General features: G+C 36.3%; 5 protein-coding genes across 5 annotated transcripts; 1 reads left to right on the top strand and 4 right to left on the bottom strand.

The window, feature by feature from the left end:
- Window positions 1–458: 458 nt before the first annotated feature.
- Window positions 459–1,352, bottom strand: MELLADRAFT_111323 (uncharacterized protein; the record flags this gene model as incomplete). Its single annotated transcript, XM_007415588.1, has 4 exons — window positions 459–740; window positions 836–1,054; window positions 1,135–1,164; window positions 1,317–1,352. 4 exons carry the CDS (start codon window positions 1,350–1,352, stop codon window positions 459–461), a joined length of 567 nt encoding a protein of 188 aa, XP_007415650.1.
- A 695-nt stretch (window positions 1,353–2,047) lies between these two features.
- On the bottom strand, window positions 2,048–4,913 carry MELLADRAFT_75686 (uncharacterized protein; the record flags this gene model as incomplete). Its single annotated transcript, XM_007415587.1, has 8 exons — window positions 2,048–2,212; window positions 2,390–2,687; window positions 2,766–3,423; window positions 3,509–3,572; window positions 3,683–3,792; window positions 3,898–4,047; window positions 4,151–4,339; window positions 4,413–4,913. 8 exons carry the CDS (start codon window positions 4,765–4,767, stop codon window positions 2,189–2,191), a joined length of 1,848 nt encoding a protein of 615 aa, XP_007415649.1.
- Window positions 4,914–5,034: 121 nt separating this feature from the next.
- Window positions 5,035–6,652, top strand: MELLADRAFT_73081 (uncharacterized protein; the record flags this gene model as incomplete). The annotated part of the gene is made up of 6 exons (XM_007415615.1): window positions 5,035–5,201; window positions 5,278–5,397; window positions 5,510–5,730; window positions 5,810–5,965; window positions 6,037–6,314; window positions 6,392–6,652. 6 exons carry the CDS (start codon window positions 5,041–5,043, stop codon window positions 6,599–6,601), a joined length of 1,146 nt encoding a protein of 381 aa, XP_007415677.1.
- A 1,933-nt stretch (window positions 6,653–8,585) lies between these two features.
- Window positions 8,586–10,412, bottom strand: MELLADRAFT_50226 (uncharacterized protein; the record flags this gene model as incomplete). Its single annotated transcript, XM_007415586.1, has 5 exons — window positions 8,586–9,570; window positions 9,647–9,823; window positions 9,893–9,956; window positions 10,027–10,116; window positions 10,199–10,412. 5 exons carry the CDS (start codon window positions 10,296–10,298, stop codon window positions 8,586–8,588), a joined length of 1,416 nt encoding a protein of 471 aa, XP_007415648.1.
- A 509-nt stretch (window positions 10,413–10,921) lies between these two features.
- On the bottom strand, window positions 10,922–11,983 carry MELLADRAFT_111319 (uncharacterized protein; the record flags this gene model as incomplete). The annotated part of the gene is made up of 6 exons (XM_007415585.1): window positions 10,922–11,014; window positions 11,251–11,337; window positions 11,403–11,490; window positions 11,555–11,592; window positions 11,707–11,791; window positions 11,886–11,983. The coding sequence occupies 6 exons, from the start codon at window positions 11,981–11,983 to the stop codon at window positions 10,922–10,924; spliced, it is 489 nt and encodes a 162-aa protein (XP_007415647.1).
- Window positions 11,984–21,149: the final 9,166 nt, after the last annotated feature.

Genomic DNA, 21,149 nt, shown 5'->3' with positions numbered 1-21,149 from the left:
CTAGTGAAGGGTTTTCAATCTTGCTAATTGCTTCAATCAATAATAAAATAAGATTGAATTCATATATTGAAAGATCAATAAAAACCATCAAGGATCAAAACTAAACTTTACCTATCTCTTCTGAAATTTTTTCACACTTCAATACTCAAAACTTAAACTTGAATGGAAAATTGTACAAAAGTACAAAAGAGTGAAGTACCAAACTCTTGATGAAATACAAAAAAAAATGATAATGCTTCTTTAATTTCTTCAACATCTCAAACTAATCTAATCTAAACCCAACCAAAAAATAAGAACTACTACACCAATCACCCACTGATCTTTCCATTTTCCAAATTCTACAACCTACAACCTACATCAAACCTTGCACCAAAGACAAATGAATGAAAGAAAAGGAAATGCTAATCTTTTGCTAATGATTTTTTTTCATCTGATCAGATTGATTAAATTGAATTTTCTCAAGCCGTTCTAAGGATCAAATGTACACCAGAATCGGTAGTAACGATCTTAGATAATTCACCAATCTGTAATTGAAAACTAACTTCTTCAAATGATTTTTGCATTTGACCTTTTTTAAATTGACCTAAATCACCACCATGTGAATATGAAGAACAATCAGAATGAACTTTGGCTAAGTCTTGAAACTTTTCATTTAATTGGATTCCATTTAATGGTCGTAGAATCTCTTCATGTTCTTTTAAGATTTCAATGGCTTCTGATTGAGTTCTAGTGATTTGTGTCTATAAGATAAAAACCATTGGGAAAAAAATATCCAAACTCATTAATCTTTCAAGTTTGAATCCAAGTAAAAAGTAAAAAACAGATAAGAGCTCACTTCTTTCCAACTTGAAGGTCTACGACTATTAGCATGTTTAATAAGTATATGACTAGCTCTAATACTTCCACCTGCATCAGGTGCCAAAGCTCCACCTAATCCTCCTCCCGTCACAGCTCCATGAAGGAAATGGGCACCAGGTAATTTCATTAATTCTTCAGTTGAGAATTCAGGTGGTGCATCCCAAACTGAAGTTTTATTATTAGTCGAATAAAAGTACTATACAAAGAATGAATGAGAAAACGTTACATTCTTAGTGATCCTAGAGTTGGTTTGAAAAAAAGATGGGTTTGACTTACGGGTCTTTGACGAGATTGAGAGAATCGAATCTTTTAGAAATCAAGTTTATAGGGAAACAAAAGAGTCATGAAGAAAACATAAACGAAACAAACAAATCAGCTTCAAAGACCAACTTGACCAAATGACGTAACAGGGTAAGATGTAGATCTATAGATGGTATTCTAAATGAAACGATACTTACTTCCCACTGAGAAGCTTGAGGTTCACTTGAATCCATTTTCTCTTTTCTTCCTCAAAAAGAACGTCTAAAGTGAAGATTGAAGATCGATCAAGTTTGGTAAACAAAAGAAAAGATGATAATAGGATTCATCGATGAAAATCCGTCCTTCTTTATGTTACAAACTCGTCAAATCAAAAAACTCACTTGAATGATACTTGTTTAAATGCTGAGTGCTTGAAGAATGATGAAAGCGATCTGATAGTTTGAACCTGTCTTAATGAATCTGTCCTTTTGTATCGGAGCTAGCTGAAAACCAAAAGAATGGTTTGAGAATCAAGATCAGTTGGTCACCAAAAATCAAATCATCGATCAGCATTGGCCCCGATCCTGCATACACTCATACACGGTCACCACACTTCACTCAGCTTTAACTTTTAAGTGACGCCATAGAAAGTGTGATCTGCCTATCAGGTATCACTAAACAAAGTATTCTCACAGGACCTCCCTCGGAATGTTCCTATAAGGCGTACTCAGATCCTCACCCTGTCAAGGATTCAAATCGAATGAAACCCATGGAAAATTCCACAACATTACTGTAGTGCCAAAAAAAGATACCATACTAAAGATAGCTAAAGATCAACGAACTGGAAACCTTAAGTTTCTGATTCAATTCTAATAAGTCCAAGTTCTTCCTTCAAAACATTCCAAAACCTCTCTCTCCCTCTTCATTCATACTCTCAATCATTTGTTTTCAGTTAAATAATTAAATTTTTATCAATATAAATCGATCAGATAAAAAAAAACCACATTTTTTATAAATCATGTTATATCTATTCCCATTTTGGTTTCCTTTTTTTTTGGTTTGGTTTGGTTTGGTTGGGTAGTTTTGAAATTTATAAACCAAATCGAGCAGCATGCTATTTAAGAAAAAACAACAAAATAAGAATATACAAAAATGAAAATCAAATCAAAAGAACCCCATCATTATCATTGCCGTCGTATCCCGTATCACATCGACCAAACCAAAAAAACCCAAAAAAAATCAGCAAACCGCCCCAAAAAACCTCCAATGATTCATCAAATCAAAAACCTACCTCAGGATATTCACTAACAAAAGCTTGTTGAGCCTTAGCAGCCGCCTCGAATTGTAAAAACTGATTCAAACCCATTTCCGTCATAGCCACTTCTACACCTTTTCCAAACCATTCAGCTGCTTCTTTCATCTGTGAAGTTTGTAATTTGAATTGAGCAATCTGTTGAATAGCTGCATCACATCTTGAATCGATCTTTAAGGCTTCTTGACATAATTCAATGGCTTTTTCTATGTTGGATGATGAAGTGGCATAGACCATGGCTTTGTTGACTAATGGATGTACGTTTCTCGGTCCTGGTCTATATCAATCAATCAATCAAGAAAATCATCTTTGATTAGTATTTCAATTCATTTCACTTCTTTTTTGTAGAATTTACCTTTGTTGATCTAATTCAATAGATAAATCAAATTGTTTCATAGCTTCATCAAACCTTCTTTCAGCAAATAAAAGTTCACCAAAATAATTATGAACTTCCGGTACGTTCTCATGAGATTTAAGATAACCTTCAAACATTTCCATCGATCGTTTCACATCACCAGTTTTATAAATCGCTACAGCTAATTGAACATGACTAAAGATAAACGTAGGATCCAGTTCGATAGATTTCTCATAATCCGAAATCGCTAAATGATGTTGTTCTGTAACATTATAAACTTGTGCTCGATGATAATAAATATCGGCTTCTGATTCATTAATCGATAAAGCTACTTGAAAATCTTCCATAGCTCTTTCCAATGAACCCAATTCCACATCCACACTTGCTTTTCGAACCCATGCTTGAATCAATCCCGGTTCATGTACTAAAGCTTCATTAAACGTTTCTAAGGCTAAGGCTGATTGTCCCATCAAGAATAAGAAGGTAGCTTTCATCATGTATGCATTCGCTCGAAGATGTTCGGTACTGGGCACTTGTTCTACTGCTTCCATAAACAAACTACATGCGTGTTCATACTTGTAGGCTTCTAGTGCATCATAAGCTAGATCTAGTGTTCGGTCTCCTTGATTGGGTTCTTCTGGTAATTCAGGTTTCGGTTCTGAAAATAAAAATCAATAAATTAAAAACCAAATTTAACAAATACCAAATTAGATACGAAAAGAAAACAGTTCGGATAGACGTACTAGGTCGGAATGCGTTTAGGTAGGCTCGGATGATCATTGCTGATGGTAATCTCGGTCCTCGTTCCTATCAACATATCATAAGTATCATTGAAAAAGATGATATCAAGATCAAAACCTCATCACTTGAGTTAAAAGTGAACCCATTCCTGAGCTTCAAAACCAATGCAGACAGACCTTAATAAGTTGTTTAGCTCTTTCACTAGCATACCGTTTCATCACTCGATCAGCAGCCACACCTTTTGTATCAGTTTTAAATTCATCTAAAATCACACAAGCCGTGAAATCTAAGAGGTTCAAAAAGGCAAAACAGAAAAAAATCAATCAATTCATCATCCCGAAATCGAAAATCGAGATGAAGGATTCTGGTTGAAAACACGTCTCACACTTACCATAAAGTGATAATAATAAGTTTTCTTCACCTCCTAATAGCTCTCGTGCTGCTGCTCTTCTATTCAATGCTTTTATATAATTCTTGTCTAGTCTAAGTGCATCTGTACAATCTTTAATAACCGATTCTGAATCGTTCAAATGAGTAAAACCTATCGAAAGAAGCGAAACAAAAGAAAAAACCCTCTCTCAATGATTAATACTTTATTTAAGATGATCGGATTGGATTGGATTGGATTGAATTGAAAGACTTACAAGCAGCTCGATTACTATAATAAACAGCTTTCTCTTCACATTCGATAGCTTTGGTATAACATTTAATCGCTTCTTCAAACTCTCTTGATTGATATGATTTATTTCCTTTGGTTTTTAATTCGAATGCATAACTTTCTCGTTTTGATTTAGGTAATGATTCGATTTGAGTTTTGGTTAATGTTAATGGATCTATTAATAAGAATTTCAGAAAAACAGTTGATCAGAAGAGTTTGGTTTTTGAAAAGATTCTCTGAGTATTTACCTATTTCAGTATCACTTGAATCTTCTTTAGAATTGATGATTTTTTCAGTTTGGTTTTGGTTTTGGTTTTGGTTTGAATTTGAATTTGAATCAAGAGTAGGTGTAGAAGGAGCTGATGATTTTTTGGTTTTCTTTTTTGATTTCTTTCCTTCTTTTTTCTTTTTCTTTTCTTTTTCATTTGTTGTTGTGGTTGGGGTGGTGGTTGTGTTGTTGGAAGAAGACGATCCAAAATAAATTGTACCAGCTGCAAGTGCTATTGCTATAGTGATTGAGATTAGTAAAGTTTTACGATGGGTTTGGATTAGGTTACCGACTCTTGTTGGGAGTGGTATTGGTGAGTTTTGATTGTTGGCCATGGATCTTGATATTTTTTGAAAGAAAGAGTGAAGTTGAAGTATCAAGATTCTTGAGTCTCGAACTTCAGGGGTTGAACTGAGTCTGAGTGTGAGTCTTGAGTCTGGAAGGGTGTGATCGGTTGGATTGATGTTTTTTTTAAAGTTTAATCAATGGTTTTCATGGGTTTGTGATTGGATTAGGATGGGTTTACATATACACTATCTGACTTGTAACATTTCAATCTGATCAACACTTGAACCATGATGATTTGTAATTTTTCATCATTGAAGACCATGAAGACCATTCAAAGAGTTCTCTTCAATACCTTTCATCATTCATTCAATCATACCACTTCACCTTTCTGTTCATTCAATACACTCAAAACCAATCCAATATCATTTCATACTCTTACTTCAAACCAAACTCATCATCATCATCATCAACTCGGTCCAATGTATGTGATTCTCAATCTCAAAGTTTCAACTCATTTATCTTACTAACTTGATTTTGACTTTTTGACTTTTTTCTAGAACTCCATCATCCATCAAAAGGTTTTCAACTCCACCTTTACATAAAAAAATTCAAAAAGTTTTAATAGTCAAAAAACAAAATGATCCAAGAGTCACATCAGTTCTAGAAACCGTTTATTCGTATGTATCTCTTGATCTTACCATATAAATCATTCAAAAACCACCATTAAAAAATGATGATCTTGATCAATATATACTTTTATATACATTATATCTAAACCCATCAGGATAGATTTTTTCAAAAACATTCACCTGAAATTGAAGTTTTAATTGAAGAAAATGATCAAAGGTTTCAAAGGTTCAATCCTTCAAACCATTCCAACTTGATCGATTTAATCATCGCTCTAGGTGGTGATGGTACAGTTTTACATGTAGCTTCTCTTTTTAAAAACTTTAGTTGTCCAGATATCTTAGGTTTTAATCTTGGAACTATTGGTTTCTTATTACCTTTTCGTGAGTGATCGTCTCATGAATCTTATTCTTCTAAATCTTCTTTTTAAGAAATCGATTGACTTTTTTTTTGATTTCGTAGCTGTTGAAGGATTTGAAGATGTGCTTAGGAGTGTATTGGATGGAAAAGTTAAAAGAGAAGAAAGGATGAGGCTTAGTTGTTTAATGAAATCAGATCTTAACCATCAATCTGAATCCAATGCCAAACCTCCCAACCCAAACGAAGAAACAAACCAAGGTAAACTATTCTATTGCTCTATCATTTTCAAGTCTTTAACTAATTTTTTTCCTTTTGATTTGGTTTTAAAGCAGTTCCATTAAGCGCAGTCAACGAGATCAGTCTTCATAGAAGTCAACATCCTCATATGACACCCATCCATATTACGATCGATGGTCAATTCCTTACAACCGTCGTGGCTGATGGATTAGTGGTGGCTACTCCTACTGGTTCAACTGCTTACTCTTGTTCTGCTGGTGGTCCGATCGTTCATCCTGCTGTTGCTGCATTACTTATTACTCCTATCTGTCCTCGTAGTCTTAGTTTTAGACCATTAGTAGTACCAGCAGATGTGACAGTCGAACTAACAGTAAGTCATTCTTTTTGAACTCACCTTTCAATCCATCAGATTATAATCTTAATGTATGATCTTCTGGGATGGATCAGTTGGACTCGGAGGCTCGTGCATCTGCTGAGCTTGCTCTGGATGGGATCTCGACTCAAACTTTACATCCAGGTCAATCTATCATTGTACGAAAATCGTTGGATCCCATTCGACTTTTGTCTCCTGGTGATGGATGGGTAGATGATTTAAATTTGATGTTAAACTTTAATAGATCATTTGCTTCTAAATCTAAATCTCAAGATCGTGTATAATTTTTTGACTTGAATAGAATTAAAAAGGAATGAATTTAATGATCACTACTTTATCTTCTAAGTCCTTGAGTTTCCCAAGACATCAAAAAAAACTAATTCATTACATGAAATGTTCTCCATCATGAGCCAAGTAATTTTCCATCTTTCTGCTTAGTAATGGAGAAAGATTTACTTTTGGTTCAGAAGGTAGATGAATGATAGAGATTGAAAGATGACTGGATTACATAGTATAAATAAAAACCCAAGCTTTCTGGAAAAAGTTTGTTAGTTTGTTTAGGGAAGAGTGGGGTTTGGAATGTGGAACTTGTAATGTTTTTGGAAAGAGTTTGAGGTTTTGGGGATGAAGAAAGTACTGGATAAAAGAAGAACTGATTCAAAAAGAATTGAAGGAAGAGGTCAATCATCAAAGATTGATGTCTGATTTGGTCATACCATGATTTTGAATCTAGAGTTCACTTGATCATAATGAATCATGGTTTTTCAATCAAAGGGTTTGGGATAAGGAGATCATCAGTAGCTGATGGAGCTCAATTTGATGGCCTAATCCATGACAAAGAACCAGACTCATACCCTCTTTGAGATCATCCAGAAATCCCACATTGCACTTCTGAGCAGCATCAAATCTGATGCATCTCTCAACTTGGATGAAGTTTGGTTGACAATGGATTCAACTCAGGTTTTGTATGGTTCAGTCACTTCAAATGCATCAAATCGATTTTTTGATATTCACTTGGATTCAAACAATACAGCAAAGAAATTTGTTTGAACTTGTGGAAAGAGGTTAAATGGACAAATCTCTTGTAGATGGTACAATTTTAAAGTCATTCAAAAGAGAAGAGCCAGCAAGATCAATCAAATAAATTGCATCAATTGGCCAAAATTTAATTGAGAAGAGAGTAGCCATACAACATGAGGATCATTATCAAAAATGAGCTACAAATCATGCTTGAGATCAAGGCAAGAGGAATCAAGTTTGATTGTGATTGTTGATATTGATTGATTGATACAATCAAATTCAGAAGATAAAATAAATGAAAAAAGCTGGATCATTTTCTGATAACCTCACTTTCCAGAAAAACTCAAGGTTTTGGATTGAATCAGAGGGTTGTTTGGAAAACTCAAGCATTTTATCTTTTTACAAAGTCATCAATTCTACAAACAGCTGTACATGATGATTGCCTTTGGCCCTGATCTTCTTTTTTATGTATTTAAAGTTGGTATTAGTATGAACATAAGGGAACAAGTGAGGCTTAGAGGTCAAACAGCAAAATCATGGCCCACCAGCTACTCTACCTGATGTGCAATAAGTCAAGGCAGCAATGACAGTGCCCCCAAGGAGTTGAGCAAAGCCAGTTCTCATAGTGCAAGTTTTTTACAATCACTCACTTTTTCCCCTTTTTAACTACTTCTAGAAAATCAATATTAGAAAATACACCAATATTGTTTCTGTTGATTCAGATCTATCTTTCTTTCACTTCATACTAGATGTTATGGTCTGTGACCATAGCATAGAGCTATAGGAGGATGGGTGATGGATGGGTAAGTCAACAACTTTTGCAACTCAATCTAATCTTGTTTGTCAAACAAAAGATCAAGATCCAATGAAACAAACAAAAATCCAATTTGAGTTTTGTATCAAAACTTCTCAAAACTTTGTAAGGATGCGGAAAAGAATAGAGATGAATAAAACCTTTAACAAAGGAAAGGATTGAGGAGGTTTTAAATGGCGAGAAATCAAAAGAGAAGAGATGAATTGATAAGATCAAGAGTCTTGACAATCATTTGAGGCCTTTTTTAGGCTTCATTCAAAATTTTGCTCAACTGTCAAAAAAATCAATAGTATACCTTTGAATAATCTCATATTATTCAAATCTGTGTCAACCAAGCAATCAATCAATCAAAACAAATCAATCTTTTATAGTTGAAATTTTTTTAATCATTCGAAATATCAAAAACAAAGCAAAAATCCTAGTATGTTTGACGATTAAAAGATTCTAGAAACCAAACCAGTTCCAACAGTTTTACCACCTTCTCTAATTGTAAATCGACTACCAAGTTCAATGGCCACTTCATGAACCAATTCACCAATCATTTCTACATTCTCACCTGGGAAGACTTGTTTTTCATGTCGATTACTAACTTCTTCTGGAAAGGTTAAACTGACGGTCACATCACTAGTTCTCAAAAACAATTGAGGTCGATAGTTATTCATAAAAGGTGTGTATCGACCACCTTCATCTTTAGTTAAGACGTAAATACTTGCCAAGAATTTCTTGACGGGTTTGATCGAACCTGGATAAGCTAAAACCATGCCTCGTTTGATTTGTTCTCGTTTTAATCCTCTTAAAAGGGCTCCCATATTATCACCAGCTTCACCTCTTTCTAATTCTTTTTTAAACATTTCAATCCCGGTTAAAGTCACTTTTTGATTCATACCTAAACCTAATAATTCTAATTCGGTTCCTTTCATCACAGTTCCTCTTTCAACTCGACCAGTTACTACAGTTCCACGCCCAGGAATCGAAAAGACATCTTCAACTGGCATTAAGAATGGTTTATCTAAATCTCGAATAGGTTGATCTAACCAATCATCTGTAGCTTTCATTAATTCTTTAATACTATTGATTCCGATTTCCGGATTCTTATCTTCAAGTGCACAGAGAGCTGAACCTTTGATGATCGGTGTGACTTCTCCATCAAATCCATAACTACTTAATAAATCTCTCATTTCCATCTCAACTAATTCTAACATCTCTGGATCATCGATTTGATCTACTTTATTCACATAAACTACTAATTTTTGAATTCCCATCTGTCGTGCTAATAATAAATGTTCTCTTGTCTGTGGCATCTGTCCATCTGTGGCTGAGACTAATAAGATCGCTCCATCCATTTGTGCTGCACCTGTGATCATGTTTTTGATGTAATCTGCGTGTCCAGGACAATCGACGTGTGCATAATGACGATTCCTAAAGAAAGAAAGAAAAGCCACAGTTAGTTTTAAGATGATTGTGAGAAAAAGGTAGAGGAATGTAGAGGTCATACTCAGTTTCATATTCTACATGTGCAGTTGAGATCGTAATCCCTCTAGCTTTTTCTTCTGGTGCTTTATCAATTTGAGAATAATCTAAAAACTTGTTATTTGAATTTGCAGCTGCAAGTGATTTTGTAATAGCAGCAGTTAATGTCGTTTTTCCATGATCTACATGTCCAATCGTACCACTGTAGAAAAATTCAACAGGATCAGTTTTGTTTTGTACTTTGGTTCTTACTTTGAAAAGGTTCGCTTACATGTTCATATGAGGTTTAGACCTGGTAAACTTTTTAGAGGCTTCAGCTGCATAATTTCGAATTCCTGAAATCAAAAAAGATAAAGTGTTAAAAGAAAGTTTGATTTGATTTGAATGGTAATTAAACTTACCTACCCGTTGAATGAGATGATAAAATGTTAAATTTTGAATGATTTGATGGGATTTGAATCGATTGTCTTGATACAAAACATTGAGAATGATAAGCTAATAAGAAAATCAACAAAATCGAATCAGATCGTCAGATTAATAAATATAGATTATGAATCAGATTAATCAATTCCTTTACCTTGAGGTTTGGTTAATGAAGTGAACGTTCTAGTCCTTGAGATGGGTTTGGTAAGGTTTCGATTGATAAGTTTTGAATTTAAGAATAAGTTGGTATTCATTTTGAATTGGATGATGGTATTGGTAATGGTAATGGTATGATAAGTTTGATTTGTCTTTTCTTGAAGTTCTTTTTGAAAACTTTCAAACTCGATGCCAACAAAATGTTCTCACTCTCAAGTTCTCAACTGTTTCAGATCTCGATTGAAAAAAAAATATTTTATTCGTGTACAATCGGGTCGATCACGTGATTTTTACACTTATCAAATCTACTGTTTTGAAAACTACATTTCAGAAAACTTTCTTCGCCGCGCCCTCGAAGAAAAACTTGAGATATATCTGTGCCTATCTGCGCTATATAGCGGATACCTGAGTCAAATGGAACGCAAATGTAAATGTTCAGAATTACCTTCTTGAAATTTTGATCATGAAAACTTGTTGTCCACAATCAGCAAGATATCCAGAAGTGTTTCTGTTTCCGACGTTTTTTCTGACTCAAAACATACCTGGCAATGGTTGGAGTGCATTGCAAGACAAACATGGAAATGAGATCGTGAACATAATTTTGGATTGGAGTAGTGTGTTAAGTTGTAACTGACTTCTACTTTCTGGATAACTCCCTGGCTCACTCTGATCATGCTTCAGCTCACCTGTCAGCTGCGATGAGGTCAAGATCCGAAATCTTTCACGATGGTGTGAAATCGAGACAAATGCTCTTGGTATATACTTGTACCTCAGCCTTAGATTTGTTAATCTCGCGTTCACTTTCTTCAGTGTTCTTTGAGTGGCAAAAATGAAACACTTTGTGGGTTGGACTCATCATCATAAAACTTCAAATCATTCAATAAGCTGATTGTTCATAGATTTCTGATCACAGTGGGTTCATATCACAGCACGGAATGTAAAAGCACAAAATAATGGAAAAGTAGTCATATGCATAAATCTAGTTGAAAAAACAATTCCAACCATCTCAAACTAAACTGAAACAAACACTTCAGATCCTCATTGACAAACCGGAGAGTCTCCCATTTTGGCCGTAAGCGTTGCTGGCACGTAACTAGATCCGAAGAGTAATGGGTTGACAATCGTGACTTGTTTACCCTGTATGATGGAAAAGATCAGTCCAAATTTTCCAACATAATCTTTTCAGAAAGAATGATACATACCATCAATGGATTGCATGCATTCACTTCAGCATTCAAAATCTGTGTCAAGGTGTTGCTCATGCCCTCGCCAGAACTATGGGTAACAAATCTTGTAAGACAAATGCAAAGAGTATGTTTGAATTATCACTATAGGTAGGTCGTTAATTGCTTACCTTTTGATGTTACTGGTACCCTCAGCCTCGATGTAAACCTATTGGATGAGATCCCAGGAGATCAATGTTCAAAACAATGTCAACAAATCAATATACTTCAAGTCTTTCATCGAGAAGTATCCAAGAGGACAACAGTCAAACGAGGGGCTTACCACACAGGTTCCACAAGAGGCCTGCCAATAATTTCTACCAGGATTGAAATTACCGTGAGGATCCAAGGTGAACATCTTAAGTGCTCTGTGAGTAGCAGTATCGGAAAAAGAGACGTGAAAGTAATGAGAAGAAGTGCAGATGAATGAAAGCGTGGTTTTGAACGGATAGATAGGCTTACTTCTCACACTGGTCACGGTCAAGTCGATCCTTACAGGCCGCAGATACATTGTAAGTGAAAGCTGCAAAGAGCACTAGGGTTTTGATCAAGCCTTGCATGTTGTGAAATGAATTTATATAAAGTAGCAAAAGGCAAATTATGTAGATACGGCGTAAGACAGTAAGTTGATAACTAGTCGATTGATGAAACAAAGACTGGGAAGACTGGGATGATTGGAATGCAAAACCCAAGAATCCATCGGGATTATATACCCCAAAAAAAGTCAACCATCTCACATTCCAAAAATAACGATTCTTCTATCTGATCATGGACAATGACCCGGGGCTATGCTGAGCTATGTACACACTAAAAAGCGGTGCGGCAAAATGCCGGGAATTGAAGCCTGTGAGACTGTGATCGACCGCTTTTAACATCCGTTGGTCATTTGTAAAGAGCACTCGAAATGTTGGAGTCTGGCTGAACTCCGAGATGTTGTCGTACTATTTTAGTTCAATCAAGTCAGATGGAAACCGGGAGATCTTGAAAAAATTGGAAACCCCTGATCAAGAAGCTTGAAAAACTCCCGCGACTCACATCTCATTCCACAGGGAATTCTTACCCTGCACAGGTCATGTCACGCATATTAATTGATTCACTACCGCGCCTCAGATCCAGAGCACCGCAACGCGAGACTGACCGAGGCTACAATTTTACATAGCCGTGTTACAATTTTTTGCTGTAGGGAAGACTCTTTCACATCCCAATATGTGAGAATCGTCAAGATGTACACACGTACAAAACGAGTGTTTCACATCCATCAGATGTGATTTGAACACGTTGTAGTGATCAATATAATACATAATTTATTGGACCAATCGAAAAAAAATGAATTTTGTAGTATTATTAATAAACATCAGGTGAACAGGAGTTCTTTAAATATTAAACACACCTTAACTTTCAAATGCTGACATTATCATCTTTATTGGTTTTTAATTTTAAAAACAGCAGATTGAATCTTAGTTACTTTGGTAAAAGTCTGCATAATTTAGTGTGGGTTGTTGTTTCAAAAAATGAGAAAACAAATAAAAACTATGTATAGAACAACAATTTCAAGAAGCCAGGTTTGAATTAATACAAGATGAGGATTGGACGCGAAGGAAAAGAAAAAGATCGAGTGAAAATAAGATGTAAAGAAGATGTGGATAGATATTATTAGTTGACATCAAAGAGAGTTTATTATTAATTAGCAAGAATGATGCCAAGATGAAATAGATCAACGACTTAGATTGATGAAGAGTGCTGATGGAATTGAATGAAAACCATGAAGGAGTGCGAGTAAGTTGAAGAAAGAAAGAGGAGCGAGGATAAATTATGGTATATGCAGTGTCTGTATCAGACTGAACCATGGTTTATTACAGGTCCAAATTCACGATGTTCGATTTTTACAATTGTACAAGAAGAACATGAGATTGAAAACTATTAATAACAATGAATCACTAAAGATTAACTGCACAGCATTTATTTAAACTTATCCAACATTGCACAGCATCACCAATCTAAGAACAATTACTAATCATAGAGTCACATTCAATATTAGAAAAGTGAAATGAGTTCTCGCGGATTGAATATGTACGTGGATAGAACAGGTACATACTTTGAGTTCTGAATGAACTTGTGTGGTAGGAAAGATTTGGACGGAAGAAGTCAACGCCTTACCTGCAAGAAGCAGGATGATAGTAATACAACAGTCAGAGGAAGGTCTGTTGTAAGAGGTCAGTACAGCCCAGATGAATATCACACAAAAGATAAGCAGGAGAAAAAGAACAGGTGCTCCCTCTCAAGCTCCACTTTCCACACGGGAAGGGAGGAAACCAGAGCTCAAGAGAGGCGGGGTATATTCTGCCCCTTTAATTAGGAGAAATTTATTTTATAGCTGTGTGTTACATAGACTATCAGTATTCTGGAATAAAACTCTGAGGGAGTATTAATTTATTTCCTTGTTATTTTGACTGTAATAACACAAAGTGTTGAGATTGATTGAAACAGGTGCCTTTTATTGTAATTGTTAAAATCATATGTATCTCTCTTCTTCCTATGAGTTAATCACAATCAAACAATTAGGCTATACAAATATGGTTATGGAAATTTCTAGAAGGGGTTTCCCAGAACACCAGATTTTTTTTTGGGTGTGTTCTGACATCATGGTGTTCTGAAGCTTTGAGTAAGCAGCATGGTGTGTTTTCCAGAACACCAGGAGTCATGTTGTGGGTGCGGCGCAAAAAGTGTGAAAAAGTCGCGCCCCAAATCTTCAAAATGTGTAGGGGCGCGCCCCATAGTTAGTCCGCGGGTTTTTGTCAGTTCAGCCACCCATCTCCATCAGAAATGTGTGAGGAGGACTCTGAGGAGTGTCCTTCATCATGGTATTGAGATATTGGTCCAACAGTCTACCTCACTCTGAGCTGTTGTCACTTGACAGACAGAGTCTTGTCCAAAAGATGTAAGCAACTCGCTGTAGGAGTTTCATGCGTATAGAGTTGCAGTTCACTTCCTTTGAGTGTGATATCTCTTGCGTTCTACCTTGAAATCAATGGCTAGATTTCTTTTATTGGCAACTATGTATCTGCTGGCACTGTAATACTGGCCTCTGGTGATGTGAAATATTTTTTACTTTTTTTTCTACTTTTTTGGGGGAAAAGGGTGTGCCTGATGTCAGAACAATATTTGTATACCCTAAATGTAGTAGCAAATCACACACACACATATCAAGAAATCAAAGAAATGAGAGAGAGAAAGAACACTAAGCACTACTATGCTCACCTATGAGTCAATCACAATCAAACAATCATGTTGTAAGTAAGATGAATGTTTGTAGATGATGATGAAGTGAGAAAGGTTTGAAACAGATGAGGAATCAGACCCTGTGGACTCATAGGCCTTTTATAAAACAATACAACTAAGAATGAGAGAAAATGCACGCAGGACGCAAGATGAACACTCGTAGAAACATATCAAATGAGAGTTCACACAACAAACAACATAACAAATAACAGCATATCAAATGGTCAAAATAACAAAACAGAAAATCATGATGCCAAGATCATAGATAGTAACATGTCAACCATCTTTATTCACTGTAGTAACCAACAGTTAATTATTGGTACTCCTTCAACAAAGACCTTTTTGTTGTTGGTTTTAGAAACACAGCCTGTAGAAAGCTTCTACTGGTTATTTTATTGGTAGATTACCATGTTCAAAGTGTTGTATAACCCTTGTTGGGTTATAAATACTACAACATATGATTCACTTTTATACAGATCTGTTGGTAGTTTTAGTCCAATACTGTTCAGGCAGATTTGAGCTGCTTGTGCAAAAGTTGTGTTTTTCATATTTTTTGTTATATCAGTTTATTTATAAATCAATCTTGCAAAATCATCATTTATTTGCATCAAATTTATTTCATCTTGATCATAAGATCATAATCAGCAAGAAGAAGAATAAATCATACAAGTTAAAGGTAAACCATGTTTACTGGCAAAACATGATTAAAATCCCAATACCTACTACCAGTTGAATTGCAACAAAGGGTGTGTGCATAAAGGTGATCCACAAGTCTGAACTTGAGCAAAGTTCCAGATCTTTTTGGAAACTCTCCGTGTGTGCATGTTGACAACCTACAGGGATACAGACATGGTGGTAGTGTAATAATTGCTTGGGGAATTCTCTTGAAAGCTGAGAGAGGAGAGGATTATATACTCTCCTCTATAAACCTAACTGTAGTGGTATTTGTTTGTATCACTACAGTCAACTCTGATATAACCGATACTCAAAAAACGGGCCTCGGAAGTATTGGTTTTGACCGAGTATCTTTTGTGTGAGTCCTCTGGGAAAAGCAATAGATTTTATATTGCAGAGAAATATCGGTTTTGACAAAGAAGCGCACACAACAAAAGTTACAATCTAAGAACTTTTGGAAAAAAAATCAGTAAGGGTTTTCTGCTTTGCAGACTTGACACGAACCAAGCGGTAACGTCTTACCGAGGCCTTAATGACCCCTTCATAACCTCTCACTACATCACCATCATCATGGGCCCAATATCTCATCATAACATCTGAAGCCTTGAGTAACTCTTGATGAGTTGGTCTAGGAGGGGGTGGTGGTGGTGGCATGTTTCGAGCTTGTTCCTTCTCTCTGAGTTCTTCTTGAATACTTTCAAATATTTCTTCGGGTGTCCATTCTTCTACGCCACTTGAATGTCCTCCAATTGGATTGAGGGGCTCCGAGATAGACATTCGGTTAGGTTTGTGAACAATGTTCAAGCTTTCAAGACAGTCTAAGTCATTGCTTAGAATATCTCTGATTTCGTCCTCGATCATCGGGTCTGACTTGGAAACTTCAAAGATTTCAGGTTGATTATCTTTGCTCTTGATGGATCCGTCTGGATTACGAGGCAATATGATACCAGACTTCTGCCAACAGTTTGCAATTGTTGTGTTTGAGACTCTAAACCAGGCCTTGTTGGCAAGTTTCATGGCGTCGAGTTGATGAATCTTGTAAATTTTGCCAACCGGTATGTGAAGCTCATAACAATCAATCACATAATTGATGAATTTGGATTGATAATAACATTTGAAATTGGCGATAATACCCGCATCGAGTGGTTGGACATGAGATGTAAGATTGGGGGAGAAAAATTCACGGCGGATGTTTGTCAAAGGTCTTTCTGGATTGACAGAGTGTCCAGAAAAGTTGTCAACAAAAAGCAAAATTTTGTGATCCTCAAGTCTCAGCTCTTGGTCCCAAGATTCAATCCACTTGATAAAGAGTCCGGTCTGCATCCAGGCTTTTGTGTTGTTCCAATAGTAAAAGCCGAGCTGCTCGCCTGTCTTTCCATGGAAGCAGACAGGCTTATGCACCTTTCCTATGATCAAGGGTCGGCGCTTATCAGATCCATTGGCATTGGTGGTAAAAGCATATGTGAGACGCTGCTGGTCTGATTTGATCCCAGACTTGGCATTAAATGCTAAGCCTCTGTCGGGCGGCATGCTAGAAAAGTGAAAACAATGTAAGAAAGTGAAAAGGGGAAAAAGATGCATCAGAGACTTACCCATAGAAAAGGCCAGTCTCATCCATGTTATAGATATTGGCAAGATTATAGAGATCTGTGATAGCACGCACACGTTCTCTTTCTGCAGGAACAGTCTCTGGTGAAGCTGCACCAGCCTCGCCATGACCTTTGATTGAACAGAGACCAGTCCGAGTCTTGAAACTAGTCAGCCATCCTTTGGAAAGTTTGAGTCGATCTTCCTCTGGAATCTTGAAAAGGTCGGCAAAACGTGTCCACATCGCACATATGACTTGTCCAGTAACAATAACACCCAGGTGCTCAGCTTGAGCAACCCAAGTTTCAAGTGCTTGATTCACATGGGGATGCTCGGTTAAAATCTTTTGCTTGGAGTGAACCCCATCAGTCCCAGATTCATATTCTGCATGCATCTCGGTCTCCTTCTTCAACCATTCTGAAATTCGAGGCCGACTAAGTCGGAGATCAGGATATAACCCATTGAACTTCTTTGCCGTCTTATTTTGCTTTTCCCCATTTGCATAATACCAATTTAGAATCTTGATTCGCTGAGAAAGAGTCGCGGTGACCGTCTTGAGTTTTTTGTTTTTTTTGGCATCATTGTTTTGTGTAGAAGGATTTGGGGCTGAAGTCTCCGAGTCTGTATGTTTACGCTTATCTGAAATTGAGTTCCAAGATCAAACCATTATTAATTTGAGAATTAACTTCAAGCATCAGGTTTTGAGTACAAGGAAAAATAGACTGACAGTTTAGTTTTTTCAAACTTATTGGATTTGGCTGGTCAGCCTTGAGGATCAGGACCTCCAAAGTTGCTTTCTCCGCATTATTGAACTCGCCAGCAGCCCGGACAAAATCTCCAATCTCCTTGATGCGCTCAACCACCTTCCACTCATCAACGAGGTTGGCTGACATATCTATGAATCGCTCATCAGCTTTGGTGAGTGGCTTTCCAGCGCTGACTAGCTCTTTCAGAGGTTTTAAACGAGCCTCATTTTCGTATTTCAAGGTTTGAAATCCTTTCTCAATGTGAGAAATGGGAGCATTCAAGGATTGTTGGAAATGGGCGAAAAGGTCTCCGGGCAAAAAGGTAGAGAGCCTGTACAAAACCTATACTCGCTGTAAGAGTAGTTCAATACAAATTGCCACTCAACTCACGGAGACTCACGTTGACCAGGATATTCGAGCTTCTTCATACGTGCTTTCAGGCAGAGCAAGCAAAAAATCTTGGTCTATCTGATGGCCCAGGAGAATCAGTGAGCAGAGAAACAGAGCAACATGCGAGGAACTTGCTGGACAGCTATGATGTTCAGGCGTTCAATTATAAGCTCATAAGCTATGGCCAAATAAGCGTATGACAAACCAACAAGTGTTCTCGTTTTTTCATTTTTTCATTAGATCGTTCTTTCCTTTTTTTCATCATCAGCTACGATGTCAATGAAATGAGATCATGATTCTTGGTACATTCCTGTAGGCTCTTGTTACTTTGGGTCTCCTAGTCTAATAGGATTAGATCAATCATCTTTGTGATGCTTGGTCACTATTCAGCACCATTCGATAAGGGAATCCTCAATTGCTTGACACCTTGCTATTGCTCTTTCAACACCTTTTTGATCTGACAATACGAGGTTTTGTCCGCCAACATCTCCGTCTGAGTATTTTCACACTTCCCTTCTTCGGAGTGTTGTTTGCAATTTGCAAATATTAGAAACAATTATGTTGTACTCTCAACTTCACCAGCAAGAAGAGTAAGAGAGAGTAAGAGCTTGTAGAACAAGCTTCACTGGCACCTCGCTGTACCGGTACGGTGTGTATAAATCAAAGCCACCTTCCACATCACAGGCTCGGTGGGGCTCGTTATGTAGACGTACAACCGATGGTGGCGCCTAGGTCATTTTTCGCCCGGAGATGCTTTCGCCCAATTCCAGCGATACTCCAATTCTCTGTGAGAAATTGTATAGTTTGAAAGAGCTTTGGGGAGCATTTCCGTAAAACTAGATGATTCTGAAGGCTTCTGAAGTCTTCTGATTGCAAGCGAAATGTGATAACAAAAATTTTTATCTTTGAACAAGAAAAAAGACCAAAAAAGATCAATACTGTAGACCAATGGCCCGGCAAAATTATCGGGTTTGAAGTTGGGATCTCAAAAAAAAAGTATCAGGTATCGGATATGGCAGGTTTATCGGGTTTTCAACCGATTTCACCGCAGATAAAATTTATTTGACCAAAAAAGTATCAGATTTCCTAGAGTATTGGGTTTGACACATATCGCTTATATCAGAGTCGACTGTACGTTGGTTGAGGGTTTGTTGTTAATGATTGGCATGATCATTACTGATTATGCTTAATTACATATACATGCTAAGTATATTATGTAGTATAAGCATTTTAACTCTTGACACTGAGTTATGAGGTGTAAATGATGTCTTATTACATGCTACATGTGGTTTTAAGCGTACATGTACATGTAGTTAATATTTTCATGTCTTTTGTTACATGTTACATACTGTCTATAGGCTGTATCTATATGTAATTAGGTTTGTATATGATAATACTATATTACAAGTTAGTTTTGGGTACATGTATATGTACTTGGGATGACAGATTACTTTGAACAATGCTGTGGTCAAGTATCTACTGGGGAATGCTGTTATTGTGGTGAATCAAGTTGTGTAGGATTATTGGATATGTGATCTCATTCTACTATGTGTCTATTTGTTATTTCTGAAACATTTGTAATGTTGTCATGGGTATTATTTGTCTTATTTGATATACTAGAGACTTTGCGGGCGCGCCCGCACCATCTTACGCACCATTTTAACTTTTAACACATGTAAATCAACTGTCCAAAACCAAAGGATAACTATGAAACCAATAACTTGATTTTGAGCATAGGTCAACCCAGTGCCTCAGAAAGTTAGGAATAGTTTGTTCTGTCCACCAAACTACTTAATATATCATTTCAAGAGTTGGGAAATACAATTTTATAGTACACTCTTTTGAACAAGTCTTCGCTTATTGCAATCATTGAGACAGTCATATTACAGTAATAGTTGTACCCAGCAGGACGACATAGAAAAATCAGCTAACAGTCATAAATCCAACTTGTGCAACCAATTCAATTCTGTCGTCTTCTACTTGAATATTTCATCAGTTGCAAATCAAGTAGAAGACTCCTTGTTTCAATTAGTTTGGACCTACCATCAGCTTTATATTGCTAGCTGAATCAATCTTGATATAAACATTGAATTTTCTATTGAGTTGTTTATTTTTGATAGTTCTATTTTGATATCTAGGATAATTTGTCCCCTTTGTCTCTGAAAAAAAATGTCAGTCATGATTTAACTAAATACAATAATTTGTACTCACCCTCAATGAAGTGTTCTAAAATTTTTGCCAAAAACAAAATTGTCTATGGTGTATTTGCATAGTGCTTGCATCTTCCGGCTCAGTAAACCACTCTCAAGGTTGTAAGATTTGTGTTCCATTTGTTGTTAGGTTGAAATTGATTGGAAGTTGTACTTTTTACAAAAATTTATTGATGAAAGAACAACAATTGCGCGAAGGCTGGAGGGTTGTTTTTTAAAAGATGAACGGATGCTAGTTTTTAAAAAGGTGGATAAGACAAATGAGGATCTGTCTAAAGGGGAATGCTGCTAGTTAATTGACTCTCCATATAAGTTGTTTTTATTCTCAATTCCTTTCACCTTGGTAGTACACTTTTGCCCTGTCCGGTACAAATGGCTTTTTCTCTACATTTAATGTTGTACAATTACATTTTCAAGCAAATGCAAGTATTATCTATATCCAATACTACCTCTACTTCTAGTATCCAAATTTAGTTTGTTATCATGATCATTTGTAAGTATTACCTCTTTTTGTTCTTAATTCAATTCTTTATGTAAGAGCAACTTTCACCGTCTCTTCAACATTCAATAATTTACCTTTATCAACGCTACTTCTACACAATCTCAAAATGTACAAAAGACAGGCAATGAAAAGTGGAGAATGACAAAGTCCATTTTAGGTTTTGTCAAAGCAATCACCGTCTGAACATACTCAGAATTAACTTTCTTGTCTTTAAACATTGTGGTAGAGATTGTTGAAACAAATTTCAAACAATTAAGTAGCTTTGAAACATCAATCAACTTTCATCTTAACCAAATAAATAATCATAACTAAACATGGGATTGATGTCCACATCTGA

The sequence above is a fragment of the Melampsora larici-populina genome, assembly GCF_000204055.1.
Source record: "Melampsora larici-populina 98AG31 unplaced genomic scaffold MELLAscaffold_52, whole genome shotgun sequence".
In the NCBI taxonomy this organism is placed as follows: Eukaryota; Fungi; Basidiomycota; class Pucciniomycetes; order Pucciniales; family Melampsoraceae; genus Melampsora; species Melampsora laricis-populina.
Note: the sequence above shows the minus strand (reverse complement) of the source record. Positions and strands in the feature narration are given on the sequence as shown.